Genomic DNA, 18213 nt, shown 5'->3' on the forward strand with positions numbered 1-18213 from the left:
TTTTCATAACTCAAATTAAAGCTCATTATGTGTAATTGACGATAGAATAATATTGAATCGCTTTTATAAATGTTAGGGATATAAATAGAATGATTTAAATATTAGAGATACAAATAAGACTTATTTTAAATATTAATGATAAAAACAATATTTTACCTTTTTTTTTTTGAATAAATCATTTGTGACTCTTATTATAGGGTGTGCCATCAACGTAACAACCAGTGGCTTGGAGGCTAAATTTTTTGGTAATACATTGAAAGAATGTGTTATGAAAAGTTATAGTTATGAAATGTTTGTGTGTTTTTTATGAATATAAAGATAATTTTTTTTTAAATTAAAAACTATAAATCGAAAGCTCAGATTTGAGTGGAAGTAAAAAATTGAGGGTCAGATTTTGGATAGAAGTAAAAAACTGAGATTTGATTTTGGGTAGGAATAAAAAATTGAGAGTCGGTTTTAAGTAAAAATAAAAAAAATCAAAAATCCAAATTGAAGGCTTATTCAAAAAAAATTTTAGTATTGAAATATATTTCTGACTCTTAGATTTGTAAATTAAAAAAAACCATAAATTTAATCCTCAAATTTATAGTATTTATATAAAATAAAAATACACTAAATTTTTACATTATTAAAAAATACTACTTGTACTATAATACCAAAAATAAAAAGCCTGGCTTGAAAACTATATAGATTTTTAATGAGTTGGGACATGTTATGCTATAGCTGTGATGAGCTACAATCTTGAACCACTATGCTTCAATTAGTTTACTCGTAAGTTATGATGAGAAAATGTTGAATTCAAATAAATTACATTGTCATCAATATAATCTTTATATTATATTAAATTATTTTAAATTTAGAATTTAAATTTTAAAGTTTAGAAGTTAAAATTTATAATTTAAAATTTAAATTTAAAATTTATATTTTAGAGTTCAAAAAATATTTTTTAGTTTGGATAAACAGATTAATTAAGTTTTTTTTTTGAAAAAATAGCTTAAATAATAATTGGCTATATTAAAAATAACTTATAAATAAATTATTTTGTATTTGAATTTTTAGTTCTAAAAATACTTATTTTATAGAAATGTGGTAAAAAATAGTAGTATTATGAGAGAAGTCATTTTTTTTTTAATTTCTCTATAAATTTCTAAATAGCTTCTTAGAAAGTTGTAATTTGATTTTGAAAATTGCATAAAACATTAATACTACTACTTTTTATAAGGCAAAAATTTAAAAAAGTTATTTTTAAACACTTTTAGAACTAAAAATTTAAATACAAAATAACTTATTTATAAGCTACTTTTTAATATAGTCATTTATTATTTAAGCTATTTTTTAAAAAAAACTTAATTAAACTATTTATCCAAATTGACTCTTAAAGTCTCTTAAACAAACCCTTAATTTTTTTAGAATGCATTAACATTCACTTTAAAAGATATTTATCAGGGCATAAAAATTTTACTTAAAGAGATATAAATATATGATAATTTTTTAATAAAAAAATAAAGTGAAGTGAAAATTAAAATTATAAATTATAACTAATTTTTTTAAAAGATACATATTATGCATAACAACGTATCATTACTTTGATTAGACTTGGAAGTTGGAAATGAAAATCCTAGTTCCAAGTGCTAGAAGCCTATAAGCTGGTACATTAGGTTCCACGTGTTAATATCTGATAGGAGGAATACTAATGTTGCACAAGGAGTGGGTGGGCCAATTCTGAAACTGTGGGCACAGCAAGGCCCACATGTGGGCCCAATTGGTTTCTCGCTTTCCTACTAAGCAACCCATCATCTAACCATATTCGGACGTTGCCATGTTAATTCCATTTTGGGCCAAAAGTATGCACATAATTTGACCTTTCCAAATTACCAAATACCAACAATGTCCTTAAAGAGATTAAATGATTAATTAAGATTACTATTTGGCCCTCTCACCATTTTCATCCAAATAACAAATAAATATGAATATGGTCTTTAATCACTCACCTTTTTTCCTTTTTGGGTCGCTAATCACTTTAGTTTCTAGCAAAAGCAATGGAGAGGTTGAGTATGGTGAAAACCCCACATTGGGAAGCCTCCTCTTAAATCAACCATTAGAATGATTAAAATGTGGCATTTTTTTGTAGGTATCATTCCCACGTCACAAAATTGTTATTTATATTTTCTTTTTGACAATGAACTTTTTAAGAAAAATGGGTATGTATAGCACATTAGCACCCTACTTTGTTTTTGTAGTAGGTTCATCTTATTGTTATCACACCAAAACATCTTTATAGAGGTATTTAAGTAGTAAGTACCAAAAAGGCAAAATGAATTGTGGCCCAAATACATGTGCATGGTGCCATGGTCAGTTATAAGGGGAAATCAACAAACATACCAAAGCAATGGAAAGAAAATCATGATTACAAAATATTTTTTTTAATTTATTTTTTTTAAAAATATAAATTCGCTTTTACTCAAAATCAATTATATAAAATTAAGTTTATTCAAATTCCAGTTTTACAAATGCTAATCCAAACACACGCTAATTAGGAGGTCTAGCAGCTAGCAAGTAGTAATTACAGAGAAAGATACGAAGACTCTCGGTTAAGATTTTATTTTCTCCCCTCATTCCCTTCCTTGCCAAACAAGAATTCAAATATCATTTTCCAATAGCAAATCACCGAAAAAGCTAAGCGTAGAAGAGTACGAAAGAAGATACAGGCGCTATAGCGTGATTTGTTTTCTTCTTCTGCTGCTACCAGTACACACTCTCTCTCTTCTCTTTTGTTTTTATTTTTATAATAATATATAAATATAAATATTTAATTTCAAAAAAAAAAAGAAAAATAGAGTAGAAACTAGAGAGCAGAGTGACTCTTCTTCTTCTTCACCTTCTTCTTCATCCTCTTCTTCTCGTTCCAGCTTCAATGGCGTGAGAAACTCCAAACTACAAAGAGTTTAATTTATACTCTACACCGTGCAACGTAACAACCATATCTGAACCTTTAGCACTTGCATGCTTCGTCAAACTTCGCTCAGGAAAAGATCAAAACCCAAATGTTAATGCAAATGCAATCTGAATTCCCTTCAACTTAAGACACCACCTTTGATCGTTCATCAATCACTCAAACGGTTTATCTCTAGTGAGATTCTCTTATTTTAGCCTCTCTTAAACGAGTTATTGCGTTTCCGATTATTTTTCTTCTTCTGATTCTGGGGTTCTAGCGTCTTCTCTTTTTCCTCCTCCTTCAGTTGTTTGTATTTGTTGGTGTCTGAAAGCGTCGTCGTTGTTGTAATGGGGAAAAAGACAGTGAAGGATGATGCTGGAGAGCTAGAAATGTTGCTGAATGAGATCCCTCTTGCAACATCAAACAATCTCATTCATCATTACCGTCATGCTGGTGATGATGAGCATGATCACGATCATGGTCATGGTGTCATGGGTTATGATGTTGATTATGATGACACTTTTGCTCAGATTAAGTATCGATGTGCTTCATCATCCCCTGTTAGTGGTTTATCTCTTCAATCTGATGGTTCTTCCTCAAGCTTTTTCTCCGTTGTTGGATCACCAACACCACCTCCATTGGAGGACCTTACATCCACCATGCCTTGCCCTAACCCTAACACCATCTGGTTGGATTCGAAGGCACCTGATTCAGCTGTGGCTATGAGGAAGAAGGGCAGTGATATTGATGAACTAGGCCTATGTGCCAATTTGAGTAAAATGTATATTGGAAATCAACAAGAGAATCCTAATGGCCTTGCATTTCCTGATTATTATTCTTTGAGTGGAGGAAACAATTCTGTGAATGTTCATGGAGAGCATGGGGATCGTTATGATTTTAGGAGAGGGTTACTTCGATTTCAATGGCCTGTTAGTGATGGATCTCATTGTGCTGCTGAAACAAAAACAGCATTGTTAGGATTAAACCAGGATTGTAACATTGCTAACTTATTTGGATCACAACAGTGTCCTAGGTGGCATGGCAATATGATTCCTCAATCGAATGGTTCTCATGGTTCGATGGGCTCTCCAAGCCATGTGAGGCAGATGAGAAATGGGAACTGTGGCAGAGGAAGTATGGAAGCAGAGCTTGCTGCTTCTTTAAGCAGAAATCCAATGGTTGATGATTTGTTCTATGCACGAAATTATGGAACTAATATAATGGAGGAAAGGGGCATGCCAAGAGCACCTGATTCTCCCCTATGTACTAATTTAAGTCCTTATAGAAGTGTTAATGGGTCATTGCATTATAACCCTCCTATGTCTAATGTAAGAGCTGTGCCACTTACAAATGCTAGATTAGCACATGGAAGTTTAGATACTATTATTAGTGAGGGAAGCTTCATCATTCAAGGTGAAGGTTCTAACTATGTTGCTAGTAGGGGTTTGAATCGGTCAAGATGTCAGGGTGCTGTGCGTGAAAGTAATTTCACCAAACATCTACAGAGGTCGGAGCTAGAGATTCAGTGCCATGGTTTAGGAACTTATGAGACTCCTAGGAGTCATGGGATTCATGGTCCATTCTCTTTGGAATCCAAGTATAATTCCCTAGCAGAAGTTCGAGGGTACATATATTTAATTGCCAAAGATCAACATGGTTGTAGATTCTTGCAAAGAGTGTTTGAAGAGGGTTTGGCAGAAGATGTTCAAGTGATATTTAACGAGATTGTTGATCATGTAGCTGAACTTATGATGAATTCTTTTGGAAATTACCTCATGCAGAAGTTATTGGATGTCTGTAACGAAGAACAAAGGATGCAGATCATACTCAAGGTTACTATGGAGCCGGGGCAGCTTGTCAGAATCTCATTGAACACTCATGGGTAATCTTGCAACTTATGCAAGTATTGAGATATTATTTTCATTGTGTTGTGGACTTTGACTTTACTTATTTTCCCTTTCTTGTGTCAGCACTCGTGTTGTACAGAAGCTGATTGAGACTCTCAAAACTAGAAGGCAAATTTCTTTGGTCGTATCTGCCCTTGAACCGGGATTCTTGGCTCTCATCAAAGATCTTAATGGAAACCATGTTGTTCAGCATTGTTTGCAATTCCTTAGCAATGAAGATAACAAGGTATGATGCCTACAATATTTAAATCTTCTGTGTATATAGATGGTAAAATAGTCTCAAACATGAAGTTGTTATGGGTGCATGTTAATCTTTCTGCTCTTTTCAGTCTTGCTATATTTCTATGAACTATTCGATATATCCATGACAGATGATTAATGGTCATCTTATGTGAAATAGCAGTTCATTGTGTTCCCATTGTCTCATTCTGTTCTCAACTTCTCAATGTTTGTTTCTCATATTCCTTAAACGCTAAAATCTGTATCATGATGTTCTAACAGCTAATCAGTTTTATTGCACCTCTCTACCAAGTTTGCCTGCATTGTTTAATAAAATTTTAAATTTGAAAAGATACATGACATGGATGTATTTTGGCAATGTGCTTTTCTGTTTGAATGGCAGATATGTAGCTTTGCTAAATCGGTTTGAGCCATATTTATCTCAAACTTATCTTCTATGCAATTTATATAATTCTATAATGTCAATGTAACTTAAATATTTGGATTTATTTTCAGCCAGGGTTCTGTAGATAGGAATTTAATTTTTGACACCATATATTCAAACTTCACTATTGGGCAAATAGCCGTTCCAAGTTCACGTCCATGGCCGGCCTCTGTTATTACTTGATATTGTGATCAGATGTCTTTGTATGTAAGCATGTGGAATGTTTTATTTCACATAAACTACAATTTTTTCTGGTGCAGAGAAGGGAATAGTCTAAAGTAATACATAAGTGACTAAACCATGTCATATTGGATTGGCAGGTCAAATTCATTGGCATTTTCTTGACTAGCAGTTAATTTTGTCACTTTGTACTACTTTTTAAAAAATCAGTGTGTATAAAATGATTAGGTCTTTTCTGCATTTTGTCTCTCTCAAAATTCCATTGCAGTATGGTAATTGCTCTTTCTCTATTTCATTTATTGCATTGAGCAGTTTATATTTGTCGCTGCTGCAAAGTACTGTGTTGACATTGCAACTCATCAACACGGATGTTGTGTTTTACAAAGATGCATTGGTCATTCAAATGGGGAGCATAGAGAGAAACTAATTGCAGAAATATCTGCAAATGCTCTTCTTCTAGCGCAACATCAATACGGGTAACTAGTGGAACTGTACTTCTCACTCTAGCACATAAAAACCCTTAACAGATACTCCTTGTTTTAAGAATGTTATCTTCTTTTCTTTTCCCCAAGCAAATAGTCTTAGCTCTAATGAAATTTCTATGGTAATTGGTAGAGAGATTTTCAAACAATTTTATCGGTGACTAGAAGATGTGCTTTTCTTGAAACAAGTCTGATACTATTTTTTCTGCATCTTTTCAGTATTTGTCCATACAATTTTCATACCTTTTTGATTGTTCCAATCTCTAGTCTCTTGATTCCTTTTGCCTTCTGCAGAAACTACGTCGTACAATTTATCTTGGACTTAAGGACTCCATCTGCGACATCAACCATGAACATGCAATTCGAAGGTAATTATGTGTACATGTCAATGCAGAAGTTCAGTAGCCATGTGGTTGAAAAATGTCTTGCTGTATTCAATGATGAGAATCGGGCTAGAATCATTTGCGAACTGCTCTGCGCGCCTTGCTTCGAACAGTTACTTCAAGATCCTCACGCCAATTATGTCATTCAGTCAGCTCTGCGTTATTCCGAGGTACATAACATAGCCACTTTATTCCTCCTTTTCATTCATTGCTGCTGCCTTCTACTTATAAGAAGTGCACCCAATGATTTTCACATAGTTTTGTGACATTTTCCTTTTTGTTTTCTTTTTCTCGTTTCAACTTTCAACCAGGGCTATGTGCATAATTTACTAGTTGAAGCAGTTGAGTCCTACAAAGCAATTTCAAGAAATAGCCCATATTCCAAGAAGATTTTCTCACAGAAGCTTTTGAAGAAATGATGTATATTCTCTCCTTAGCAGCAAGTGTTATCTGTTGTCCTACATTTTGAAAGAAAGAAAGAAGATCAATGTAGTTATCAATCTATCTATATATATATACTCATCTAATCTAATATCTTCAAAATATAAGGTAGTTTTGTTCTCATTTGAATATTAGACATGTACCATTTTGTTGACCAGATTCTGAACTACTATTTGGATATTATTATCATCCTGTTAATTATGGTATTCTCATTGACTGAGAATGTAAAGTACTAAAGTGTATAGGACGTTTGCTCTGATCATATATATACTTATATATTTTTTGGCGGTTATTATATGAATATACTTCTAGTCTTTAGTATATGACGCTGTAGTTTTCTTATGAGATACATAGTTCCTTGTTTTCTTCCTTGTTTCAGAATTTAGACTCTCATTACATATTCATATTCGTTTTCTTCCTTGTTTTAGAATTTAGACTCTCATTACATATTCATATTCGTTTACTACTTATGGAGGTGATGTTCTGCAACAATTTTCTTATCTGTACATATAGTGGTTTTTGAAACTGATAGGAACAGTTATCAATCTTAGAAGACAAGAGGTGCTTATGGGATGGTTTATGTTGTTTTTTATTTATTTTTTTATAGAAATAATGTATTGTTTTATTATTTTGATAATAATATGTTTAAACTTATAAGCTTGTACATTCATACTTTTGTACTATATTCTTTATATAATGCAGATATAGGAAGGACTGCTATATAACTTTTTTTAAAAAAGTACTTTATTATATATAATCTCAACTAATTCATTTTTGAGCAATGCTAGGGGGCAGCAATTTTTGTAATTGTTAGCCATCAACTAGCCATCAATGATAATTTGATGGTGTGAGATTGGTGTGAGATTTCATCCAATGGTTCACCTTTTTCTGCTGGTTACATGCTGGCCAATATTCAATAAAATTGCTGTTCTCTAGATTTTTTCATACTGATTATTGTGATTATATAAAAGTTAAAATATATTATCAATTTTTATTATAAAAATTTGATTGTGGACAAATTTAACTTTAAAAGATGTAAATTAAGTTGATATTCATTGAAAATAGAATTACTTTGACAAAATTAGCCAAAATAGATAATTTGTTGGATAATTTCATTAAACGTTTTAGATAATTTTATCGAGTTACTCTATTTTTTATTAAATCTTCTTGTTACTTTACATGCCATCTTTTGTGAGAATTATTAACTATCAATTTTTTATGGTCGGAAATGATATTCTAAAGGTTTCTAATCTTAATTTTTTGCATGATTATAGTATACTAAGTTTCTTATTATTAATGGTAAAAATGATTTTTTTTTCTTTTTTAATTTTTGTCAATACCAGCGGAGATGACTAGTGAATGATTATGATATCCCACTTGGAAGAAGGAAAGGCAAGTGTTAAGCAACTAGCCAAGTGGCAATATATTATTAAGAAAAATAAAATTTAAAGAAAAAAAGGAAGCAATGTGTTTTAATCGAAACGCAGCGTTTAAAAGAGTTGGACCAATTAAAACACAGTAAGTGATCGGATCTTGAGAACCCAGGCTCCCGTCCACGAACTAGATCCGATATCCATCTACCCTGCCACGTGTCCCTTCCTGCGTGATCCCCTCCTCCCCCAACTTGCAAAACAGAAAAGTTGTGGAGTGCAAGTTGGATAGGAACGAAGCTTGTGGAACAAAGCGTCATTCTGTAATAAGAATCTTTGAATCGCTTACTCTCCGTTCTCTTCACCTTCCTCAACCTCTCTTTTCATCTCCTCATTTCTCCTTGCGGTAACTTCACTTTCTCTTTCCTTATGTATTTACTCCGATGCATGTGTCAATGGTTCAATTGCTGCCACTCTTATTATTGTTTTGGATTTTGCTAGTTAATTCATCCTGTTATTTCTTAATATAGTGAATTGATGAATGAGTTCAGACTGAATAAGCTTAGTGAAGTAGGGCTCTGTTCTGTGATTCTGTTCATAATATCTATGACTTTAGTTAATCATTTCCGCGGTTAGTAAAGAATTGAGTCACTTTAATCACATGAGCTGATTCCTTGCTTTATTTTCTTTGGATTTTGATTATATTACATGTTATTAGTTGTAAGTTATTACCCTGTTAAATTGTTGTAAAACCACTTTGGTTGCTCTATCTGCATTTATAATAATGATTTAGTGTAACCACACTTTTCTTTACTGCACATAAGTGCCTTTTGTTCAAAATCATCCAAGAGATTTTCATCTTGGAAACTTCATCATTGAGAGAATCACACTGTTTTGGCTGATTCTTCGGCATAATTAGAGGCTTTTTTTATTTCGTGTGATAGTAGTCATTAGAATGAGTTTCCTCCTAGGGTAGTCCTGTGATGTCATATCTTTAAAAATGTTCCCTATAAATTTTCATTTCTATATAATCGTAATTCTAAAGTAGTGAAGTCACTTTGAGCAGTTCATGTGAGCTGGAGGACATGTGACATGTAACCCATATTATGGCTAATGTTCGGTGGCAGATCTTGGTGTAACAGATAGCAGAAGAATGTGCCCTCATTATTCAAATAATATGAACAACTCTGTAATGTTATTGATGATATCATTATTTGGACTTAATTAGATGCTTTCTTTGCAGTACAGTTTATTTCCAATTGAATTTTACTTTTATACACAAATCCACTTTTCGTCTGTAGCATAATCTTATTTAGGGTGTTGTGCTATCCAAGTCCAAAAAGAGCTAGTGATGAAGCAATGGCTTGATAGTTATTGATAAGACTCCAGAAATACTACTCTTGAAATCATACTTGTTGGTTGGTGGTAGCTGTTGCTTTGTCACCGTTCTACACAAGTCATTGAATGGTAAAACTAAAACATTAATTTGTATGCCTTTGTACCTTGCTGCCTGCTTTCCATGTCTCCATATTTTATTTGCATCAAGAGATTGACCTTGTAAGAATCGTTGTTAACTGGTCAGGCCTAAGTTAAGCTTCATTAAGGTTCATTTTGGATCTTGGAATGACAGGTAAAGTGAGTCCTCCTTTTTCTTTTAAATGAGTAATGGAACAACGTTTGGGTTGCATTTTGTGATTTTGGTGGGGGCTAAATACCTCTTTGTTTTGCAGCTTCAAAATAACGCATGGGATGGATTTGATGTAATGGAGCATCATAGCTGCAAGAAATTAGTTGGGGTTGTATGGTATTAAATAGTAGTGACTTTGTGAATAACCGTGGTACGCAGGATAAAGAGAAACTGTACTTGAGAAATCCAACCCACAAATAAAGGATGCTGGAAAAGGGTTCATGGTCTCACACATCTGAGGGTGTGTTTTCTTGTGACAGTGACTCATATGTAGAATTGAAAAGGTTAACATCAGATGATACTGACATGTCTGGTCACTGTTTCAAGAGCAGCAATATGGATTGTGGTGGTGATGAGCTTTGTACTGATGACACTCTCCTGAGAGACAAGTCTGTTGTTGAAGATGGTACTGTTAGTCAATATCCAATTAATCAGATGTCTCAAGATGATAACGAATTCAGTTTTCTTGATAGTGATGGGTGGCTGGATATAGAGAACTTTGAAGATGTTGACAGAATGTTGTAGGAAACTCTTCTGTTTGACACAAATCTTCTAATCTTCCATTTGATGTGAAATGCCGATCAATGTATTGCGCCTGTCATATAAATATCTTAATATCATTTTTATATCGCAGGAATTATGATTTAACTTTTGGAATGGGAAGTCTCAATAATGAAGAGGAGTTCTGCTGGCTATCGTCTTCTCGTGACGCTGAAGGTTCTGATGATGCTTTGAAGTCTGACTTCAAATTTTCATGTGCAGAAATAAGTCCATTGAAAAGTATGTCTGACTATGATATGAGTTCCAAGGAAGATATTAAAGGTCTTCCAATCAATGATTCCAACAAAACATTATCTTCTGCTGATAGAAAAGTTAGGTCTCAAATGGATGTTGATGATAATGGCATCCCTCCTACGAGTTTCAATGAATCAGGAAAGAAATCCAGCAATACAGCTGACTTGGTGCCAAAAGAAAAGGTTGGTTACTGTTTCACCATTTTTTTTTATGATGGAAAATTGAACTTCTCTTTTATTGTAACACACAATTGGAAAGACCAGTAGTCATAACTGTCATTTTCTGGGTAAATGTTGGATTTATACGGTTTCCATTTTCCAATAGGTTCTGAATGCATACTCTGTTTTATTAGGGAGAACCTATAAACTGGGATGAATTGTTTATTCATTAGTGTATGACAAAAAGTCACTATGTATTAATGTTGCAGAGGAAGATGGCAAAGTCGTTAGCAGGAAGACAAAAAAATAGTTACCTAGAAAATGATGATTCCATGCATCAATATACTCCTCTGGAGCAGTATGAAGATATACATCAACACTTTGGAGCCTCTTCCAGTGGGATCACTTCTGTTGATAGCATCCAGAAACAAAAGTTGAGCTCAGATTCTGATCCTTTAGGTTGCATGCAGACACAAATTCCATTAATGCACCTAGACTTGAGTCAAACTCCAAATCACACTTCCCTCTTTCCGACTTTTTCTAAATCAAGATCCAAGCAAAGTGAGCATCCATCAGCTTCTCTTAAAGAATCATCTTGTGCCTCAAACATGGAGAGTTCTCATGGTCATTCTTTGGAAGCTGCTACCTTGAAATCAGATGAAAAGGGAGAAAAGATGTATCCCTGCCATGATAAACACACGTTATCTAGGAGTGTCAAAAGTGACGGTGTGCCAAGAGAAATGCCATTTTGTGGTCCAGGTTCAGCTCAGAAGGTAGATAATCAGTTTGAAAATGAAAATGAAGGCCACAGTGAAGTTCATGGAGTACGCATAGGGTTTTCTCCAGAAATAGACTCATCAACTGCGCAGGAAAGCTCATCCATGAGCTCTGCAGTGAACAGCAACTCACTTGAAGCAAACAGCTTTTGCCAGCTGCAACAGGTCATGGATCAGGTATTGGAATCTTCTTTGGTGTCCTAGTTTGATCCTGTTTATTCTTGGATTTTTAATCTTAAGAAAAGAGTGTGATTACCTCAACGTTGCACCCTACTCCAGTTTAGCTTAAAGATGACTTTTGATTTTGGTTACGTATGCATAATTCTAAGGCAAAAAGATGATGTAATGTAAACTTTTTTAAATGTCCAAGTTACATAAATTAAGATGCTTCCTGGTGAAATGTCAAAGTAATAAATTTGTGGCATATTGTGGGCTTTGTTCCATATGTAAATCAGGAAGAAATAGTCTCTCCTCCCTGGTAGGTCTATCTATCCTTTTTGTGGGTGGCATTATCTTCAAGGTCTAGTGACTCTTTGAAGTTTGGCACTGCCATCAGTGTTTTTAAGGCATGTGCGTGATATTCTTTCTTTTCCTTTTTAATTCTTTGGTAAGTAAAAGGCTGAAGGTTTCAAGATGTAAAGCTTTAATGCTAAAATTGTTATCTATTTATAATTATTACTGCAAGTTCATCAGTTTCATTGATTATAATTTACTTCGGTAACAAAATTTTGCTTGGCTGCAGTTGGATATTAGAACCAAATTGTGCCTAAGGGATAGTCTATACCGTTTGGCTAAGAGTGCCGAGCAAAGACATAATGACTCAAATGCAAATGGTTGCACCGGAGATGATCAAGCATGCAAATCAATGGTGCCACATAATGGTAGCAGGTATTGGTTGCTGTCTTCACTTCAGTTTTATTGCTCATAGTTATAAGTACTTAATGTCACTATGTCAGTGCATAGAAAGTACTGTTAAACAAACTTTTTTAATTTATTGCAGAAATATAATGCTATTTAATCTTCTTGATAAGTATAACCTGCAACTTCATTCAGGTGTATGGGATTCATGGATATGGAAACTGACACAAACCCCATTGATCGATCTATAGCACACTTACTGTTTCACAGACCCCATGATCAATCAATGTCGCATCCTTATGATACTATACCTTCCAAATCCAGTGCCACGGTATGCTCTCTTTAATTCTATACATGTTTAAATGATTGTTTGATCCTTGCTTCATTTTCTTTATTCAATTGATGATAGATACATGGGTCACTGATCAATTCACCACTAAAGACTGAGAAACACGTTTGTCTAGAAGACTCTTCTACTGGAGTGGGAAAGAAGACCGTAGGAGGTAACACCTAATCAGTGTCTAAATCAGCTTTGTCACATTTAGCTGTCTGTATAATGATGATTTTTTTCAAGGGCATATATGTATAATTATTCGGGCTTACTTAGATCCTGTAGTTAACTTGTAATTCATTTTTCTGCTTTGGATTTAGATGCCATCATACTGATCCATCATAAGGTGGTATTTATGATGATGACGATTAACGAGTAATGTAATGGTACGCTGACAAATCCTTTCATGCAAAAGAAGATCACAATTTTCAATACTTAAAAAAGTATTTCATATTATGTTATATGAATAATTATTATATATGAATTTTTGTAGTTAAAACAAAGAAAATAGGAAGTTGTAGAGTCTTCTTCAATCGTAGGATGTGGAAATATATAGAGAAATTATTTCTTTCCCAAACACAATATAACTAAGCACAGATATGTAGTAGTCATGCATGCAAATTGCAAGCATATATGAGAAAAAAAATATCATAGGTTATCCCCTTAATTTTAATTTGGAATTGTAGAAAATCCTGTTACGTTCTTCCAAAATACGAGATAAGATCAAACAAAAGTGGCTCAGACACAATCGCAATAAACTTTGTCAAATGACATAAGATACATTTTGAATAACTGGTATCAGAGTAAAGTGCAATTTGGCTTTGGATTGACGATTATATGTATGGAAATTAGGTCATTGTCTCAAATCAAATCGTTACTTTAAGACGTAAAAAGTACTATACATCTTCCAATTATTATTACTAAAGCCTCAATTATTATTACTAAAGCCTCAACAGGCAGCCCTTTTTCTATTGTTTTTCTCAAAAATCACTCGAGTCATTTTGCTATTTTTTTAAGGTTGAATTATTCTATTTGTCCTTATAATTTTGAGAAATTTTCAATTAGATTCTCATTTTTTTTCTTTTAATTTAGTTTCTGCATCAATTTTTTTTAACTAGGCCCTTCTTAACAGTAATTAGTTTAATTGTATAGAGATTCAACTAAAAAAAAAAAATTGGTGCAGGGACCCAAATTAAAAAAAAAAATTTAGGGACTCACTTAAAAAAAAATTTGTGCAAGTACTCAATTAAAAGAAAAAAAAATATAAGGACCCAATTAAAAATTTGGCGAAACTATAAAGACCAACAAAGTAATTAAACTTTTTTTTAGTAAAGTTTTGTATTTGTTACCAAATTTTGTTTGAGTCTGAAAAAATTTGAATGTGGTAGAATTATCAAATGTATATGTCTAAAAATAGTATTGATAATGTGGTTAATGCAAGTATTTTATAGTTAGCGATATAATTATTTATTAATTTTTTTATCTGTTTAAATTTTTAAAAGAAGTAATTTTATAATATGATATTAGAGTTTTATGATCTAACTACCGTACCTATTCAACCACTTTTCTATTATTTTTATCACAGGGGTGGATCCAGGCGTACTCATAAAAGAAAAATCCATATTTTATAGATGTTTTGCAACTATTTTCATACAGAGCTGTAATAGTTTCAAAACAGAGGTCGTCAATGGAACTCTTAACAAAACATCCTGAAGTTCTAGTGTTCTTTTCTTTTCCAACACTAGAAATTTCCAATGATCTGATCAAAGTTTTATTTCTAGTAGGCAGGATCCTTATACAAAAGGCAAGCCTAGAGCATACGTGAAACTAAAAAGCAAAGATAAGCATACTAAAGAATCAAGTTTTTAGAGAGAGAGAAAGAGAGAGAATTTTAGCAAGTATTCATGGTGAATATCTCACAATGGATTTTTTATTTGAAATTGAGTTGGTTCATTACAAGGATAGAGGCCTCTATATATAGAGACTTACAGATAAGGCTGAAATCTACACGACTAATAAAGACAGGACATGTGGCAGATAAGAAGGAAACTTATCTCCTGCTACAATAATATATGAGGACAAACAACTTTAAACAGACTACTAAGATCTAGACACGTGGAGGATGAGGATAAGGATCCTATCAACTCCATTATTACACTTTTACTACATACATAATTATTTGGCTAAGGGCCAAAACTTAGTGATGGACTCATGTTCCGTGATGTCATCTATGTGTTCTAAATGTGGAGCAAATACGGTTGCATCTTCTTGCTGAAAATAGTAATCACCAAGTCTTTCATAGGTAGTAAACGGCTCTTCAGTTGGTTCTTTAGTGTCATCATCAATTCCTGCATCCACATATGTTGGACTGGATAAGAGTGGATAAACCCTTGTATCTGGTTCTTCTTCATAGTTGTAAGTATTTTGAGAAAGTGGTGAATTATCCCATGGGTTTGAGTCTTGAGCGAGTGATGGGGTTGGAAAAGAGATGAACCCAGTAAGAAAATTAGTTTGAAATTACCGTAACTCTTCTTGTATTGTTCTGGTTGTTCCCGAGGTGCTAGAACCATCTTCTTCTTGGCAGAGAGAAAATCCTTCAATAATTTTCAATAGCGTATTGATATCAGGGTTATTGCAAAAAGTAAGATGTTTGGCAAGATTGTTGAGACAGTTTTTTTTATCTGTGGGCCACATCTTTGAATACCCTACTATGTTGATGTTGCATCTTGTATAGAGGATTTTTTGCTTGTAATGAAACTATCTCCTTAGAACAAAAGAGCAATAGAATTTTTGCTTTTTTTTTTGTCAGGAATATTCCATATTTCATGAGCTTCCAGTACATTGTAAAGTTTTCCTCGTCATGTTGGGATAAGGGCAAACATAGTTAGAAGTTGTTCAAGGAGTGACCCCGATAATTATTTATCACAAAGCAGGTGATATATGGCAAGAGCGGGAACAACTATGGCGCAATCATATTGAGCAGAGAGTGCCCACATGAACTATAACATTTCTTCTGGAATTGGTCCCTTGATGATGGGAATGATGTAGTAAGGAAAGTCGATATCAAATATCTAAGGTTGGCTTTTATCTGCGTAATAAGGAGGAGCCTGTGTAACCAGTAAAACAGACATTGTCGTGCCAGAGTTTTTACTTCAGTGAGACTTGTTGGCTTGCCTGAGAAACGAAAAGGCTCTACTAGTCTTTTATAAAAATGATGGTCTTGAGGGCAGTCTGGAAGAGGAAATGTTGGTGGATTGATGGTGTTCATGGTTAAAAGGTGGAGGATTTTTGGTGGAGACTCTTTATTAGAATGAGAGAGAAAATCAGCTATTATGTTATGGTTTCCCTTGATGTGCTTAGCTGTGAATGTGCTTAGCTGTGAATTTATAGTGAAAAAACTAATCTTTCCATCTCAAGAGTTGTGAATCTGGAAGTGTCTTTCCTTTGGCATCCAAAATTGATGGAAATGATGTGTTGTCTATTTCCATGATAAAGTGGTAAGGACTTAAATGAAAGCTGAATTTCTCTATCTCTCTTTTGACTGCAAAAATTTCTTTGTATGTGGCATGGTAATGCTTTTCTGATTCTTTGAATTGTCTATTGGCATGTGCACAGTATGTCTTGTTCCATCAATCTCTTCAAGTAGAATAGCTCTCCAGTAATTATCACTAGCATCAGTTTGCAGAATGCGTTGTCCTCTGCTAGAGATTTTTAATAGAGGGAGTTTTTGAGCTACTTCTTTTAAGTGCCTGACAACTGCTAATTATTCAGGACCCCAAGGTGGAAGGTTGCCTTTTCAGCATCTTTTATAACTGACTTGTGTGCCTAGTCACATCTGGAATAAAGTCATGGATATAGTTCACAATGCCCAAGAACTGTTGGACTTGTTTTGTCGACAGGTGGTCGTTAGGAAAATTTAACAGTTCTTTGGAAATGTGATCTCATGGTTGAAAAAATCCATCCCGAAAGGTCATTCCCAAAAATTCAATTTGGGCCTGTCCAATGTGACTTTTTTTCGGAGATAACATGATTCCATTTTTCTCAATAATGGTAGCAAATTGGGCCAAGAGAGTTTGATGAGTTGAACTATCTTTTGAGAACAGGAGAATGTCATCTATAAAGATTAGGGCTGAATGGAGTTTGGGCTCAAAGATTTTGATAATGGTCTTTTGGAATAATGATGGATTCACCTTTAATCCAAATGGCATGACAGTCCATTGGTATTGTGCATCAGGTATACAAAAACTTGTTTTGTATCTATCTTCAGGATGAATACCAAGCTGCCAAAATGCAGCTTTTAGATCAAACTTGCTAAAAACCTTAGCATCGCTGAGGCGAGAGGTGATGACATTGATTCTGGGTAGTGAAAATTTGTCATCTTGCAAGAATGTATTTAAGGGTTTGTAATCAATGACTAATCTCTTTTTGCCTCGGATTTGTTCTGATCTTTTCTCAACATAGAAGGTTTGACACGTCCAATTGGATGGTGTGGGTTCAATCAATTCTTGGTTTAACAATGCAGCACATTCTTCCTTGGCTAATTTTAAATCTTGGTCCTGTCTAATGTGACTTTTTTTTTGCAGATAACATGATTTTATATTTCTCAATAATGGGAGCAAATTGGGCCAAGAGAGTTTGATGAGTTGAACTATCTTTTGAGAACAGGAGAATGTCATCTATGTAGATTAGGGCTGAATGGAGTATGGGCTCAAAGATTTTGATCATGGTCTTTTGGAATAATAATGGAGCCACCTTTAATCCAAATGGCATGACAATCCATTGGTATTGTGCATCAGGTATATAAAACCCTATTTTGTATCTATCTTTAGGATGAATACCAAGCAGCCACAGCAGGATATGAGTTGCTACAGATGTGGGAAGTATCATTCAAGGCCATGCAGGTTTGGGACTGGGGTCTTTTACTCCTGTGGGCAGCCAGGACACTTGGCTAGTGGTTGCCTAGAGAAGAAGAGGTATGAGACAGGCAGAGTGCAGCAACCAGGAAGGGTATACACTACTTCTTCAATAGGCGCTGAGGGGTTAGAGGCATTGATCAGAGGTAACTGTGAAATGGCGGGTAAAACTTTGAATGCTTTGTTTGATTTTGGGGTTTCACATACTTTTATTGCATTTGAGAAGGATGATGAGCTAGGATTGAAATTAGTAGTACTGGGGTATAATTTAAAGGTATATAATTCTACCCACGAGGCTATGGTGACTAGATTAGGGTGCCCCCATGTTCCTTT

General features: G+C 33.9%; 2 protein-coding genes across 8 annotated transcripts; both read left to right on the forward strand.

Annotated features, from left to right (window-relative positions):
- The first annotated feature begins 2652 nt into the window (after positions 1-2652).
- On the forward strand, positions 2653-7275 carry LOC107468388 (mRNA-binding protein puf3). 2 transcript variants are annotated; one of them, XM_052255132.1, is made up of 6 exons: positions 2653-2748; positions 2910-4817; positions 4906-5068; positions 5999-6162; positions 6463-6721; positions 6863-7275. In XM_052255132.1, the coding sequence occupies exons 2-6, from the start codon at positions 3283-3285 to the stop codon at positions 6968-6970; spliced, it is 2229 nt and encodes a 742-aa protein (XP_052111092.1). In that variant the 5' UTR covers positions 2653-2748; positions 2910-3282; the 3' UTR covers positions 6971-7275. The 2 variants fall into 2 exon arrangements, with proteins under 2 accessions (XP_052111092.1, XP_015943158.1); XM_016087672.3 differs by lacking the exon at positions 2653-2748 and having other exon boundaries at positions 2795-4817.
- Positions 7276-8614: 1339 nt separating this feature from the next.
- On the forward strand, positions 8615-13445 carry LOC107468616 (protein LNK1). Of its 6 annotated transcripts, none has more exons than XM_052255213.1 (9): positions 8619-8768; positions 9429-9992; positions 10093-10290; positions 10382-10570; positions 10684-11026; positions 11272-11955; positions 12521-12666; positions 12832-12967; positions 13046-13445. In XM_052255213.1, exons 4-9 carry the CDS (start codon positions 10386-10388, stop codon positions 13148-13150), a joined length of 1599 nt encoding a protein of 532 aa, XP_052111173.1. In that variant the 5' UTR covers positions 8619-8768; positions 9429-9992; positions 10093-10290; positions 10382-10385; the 3' UTR covers positions 13151-13445. The 6 variants fall into 6 exon arrangements, with proteins under 6 accessions (XP_052111172.1, XP_052111173.1, XP_052111169.1 ...); XM_052255209.1 differs by having other exon boundaries at positions 9429-9829; positions 9945-9992; positions 10093-10570; XM_052255210.1 differs by having other exon boundaries at positions 9429-9551; positions 9664-9992; positions 10093-10570.
- The last annotated feature ends 4768 nt before the right edge of the window (positions 13446-18213 follow it).

Source organism: Arachis duranensis, chromosome 10 (genome assembly GCF_000817695.3).
Source record: "Arachis duranensis cultivar V14167 chromosome 10, aradu.V14167.gnm2.J7QH, whole genome shotgun sequence".
Classification (NCBI taxonomy): domain Eukaryota; kingdom Viridiplantae; phylum Streptophyta; class Magnoliopsida; order Fabales; family Fabaceae; genus Arachis; species Arachis duranensis.

Coding starts and splice junctions, on each gene's coding strand:
- LOC107468388 (XM_052255132.1), top strand. CDS start 3,283: ATGGGGAAAAAGACAGTGAAGGATGATGCTGGAGAGCTAGAAATGTTG. Junction 5,069..5,998: donor TTAGCAATGAAGATAACAAG/GTATGATGCCTA, acceptor TGCATTGAGCAG/TTTATATTTGTCGCTGCTGC. Junction 6,163..6,462: donor CTAGCGCAACATCAATACGG/GTAACTAGTGGA, acceptor TGCCTTCTGCAG/AAACTACGTCGTACAATTTA.
- LOC107468616 (XM_052255212.1), top strand. CDS start 10,254: ATGCTGGAAAAGGGTTCATGGTCTCACACATCTGAGGGTGTGTTTTCT. Junction 10,571..10,683: donor GAAGATGTTGACAGAATGTT/GTAGGAAACTCT, acceptor TTTATATCGCAG/GAATTATGATTTAACTTTTG. Junction 12,667..12,831: donor GTGCCACATAATGGTAGCAG/GTATTGGTTGCT, acceptor AACTTCATTCAG/GTGTATGGGATTCATGGATA.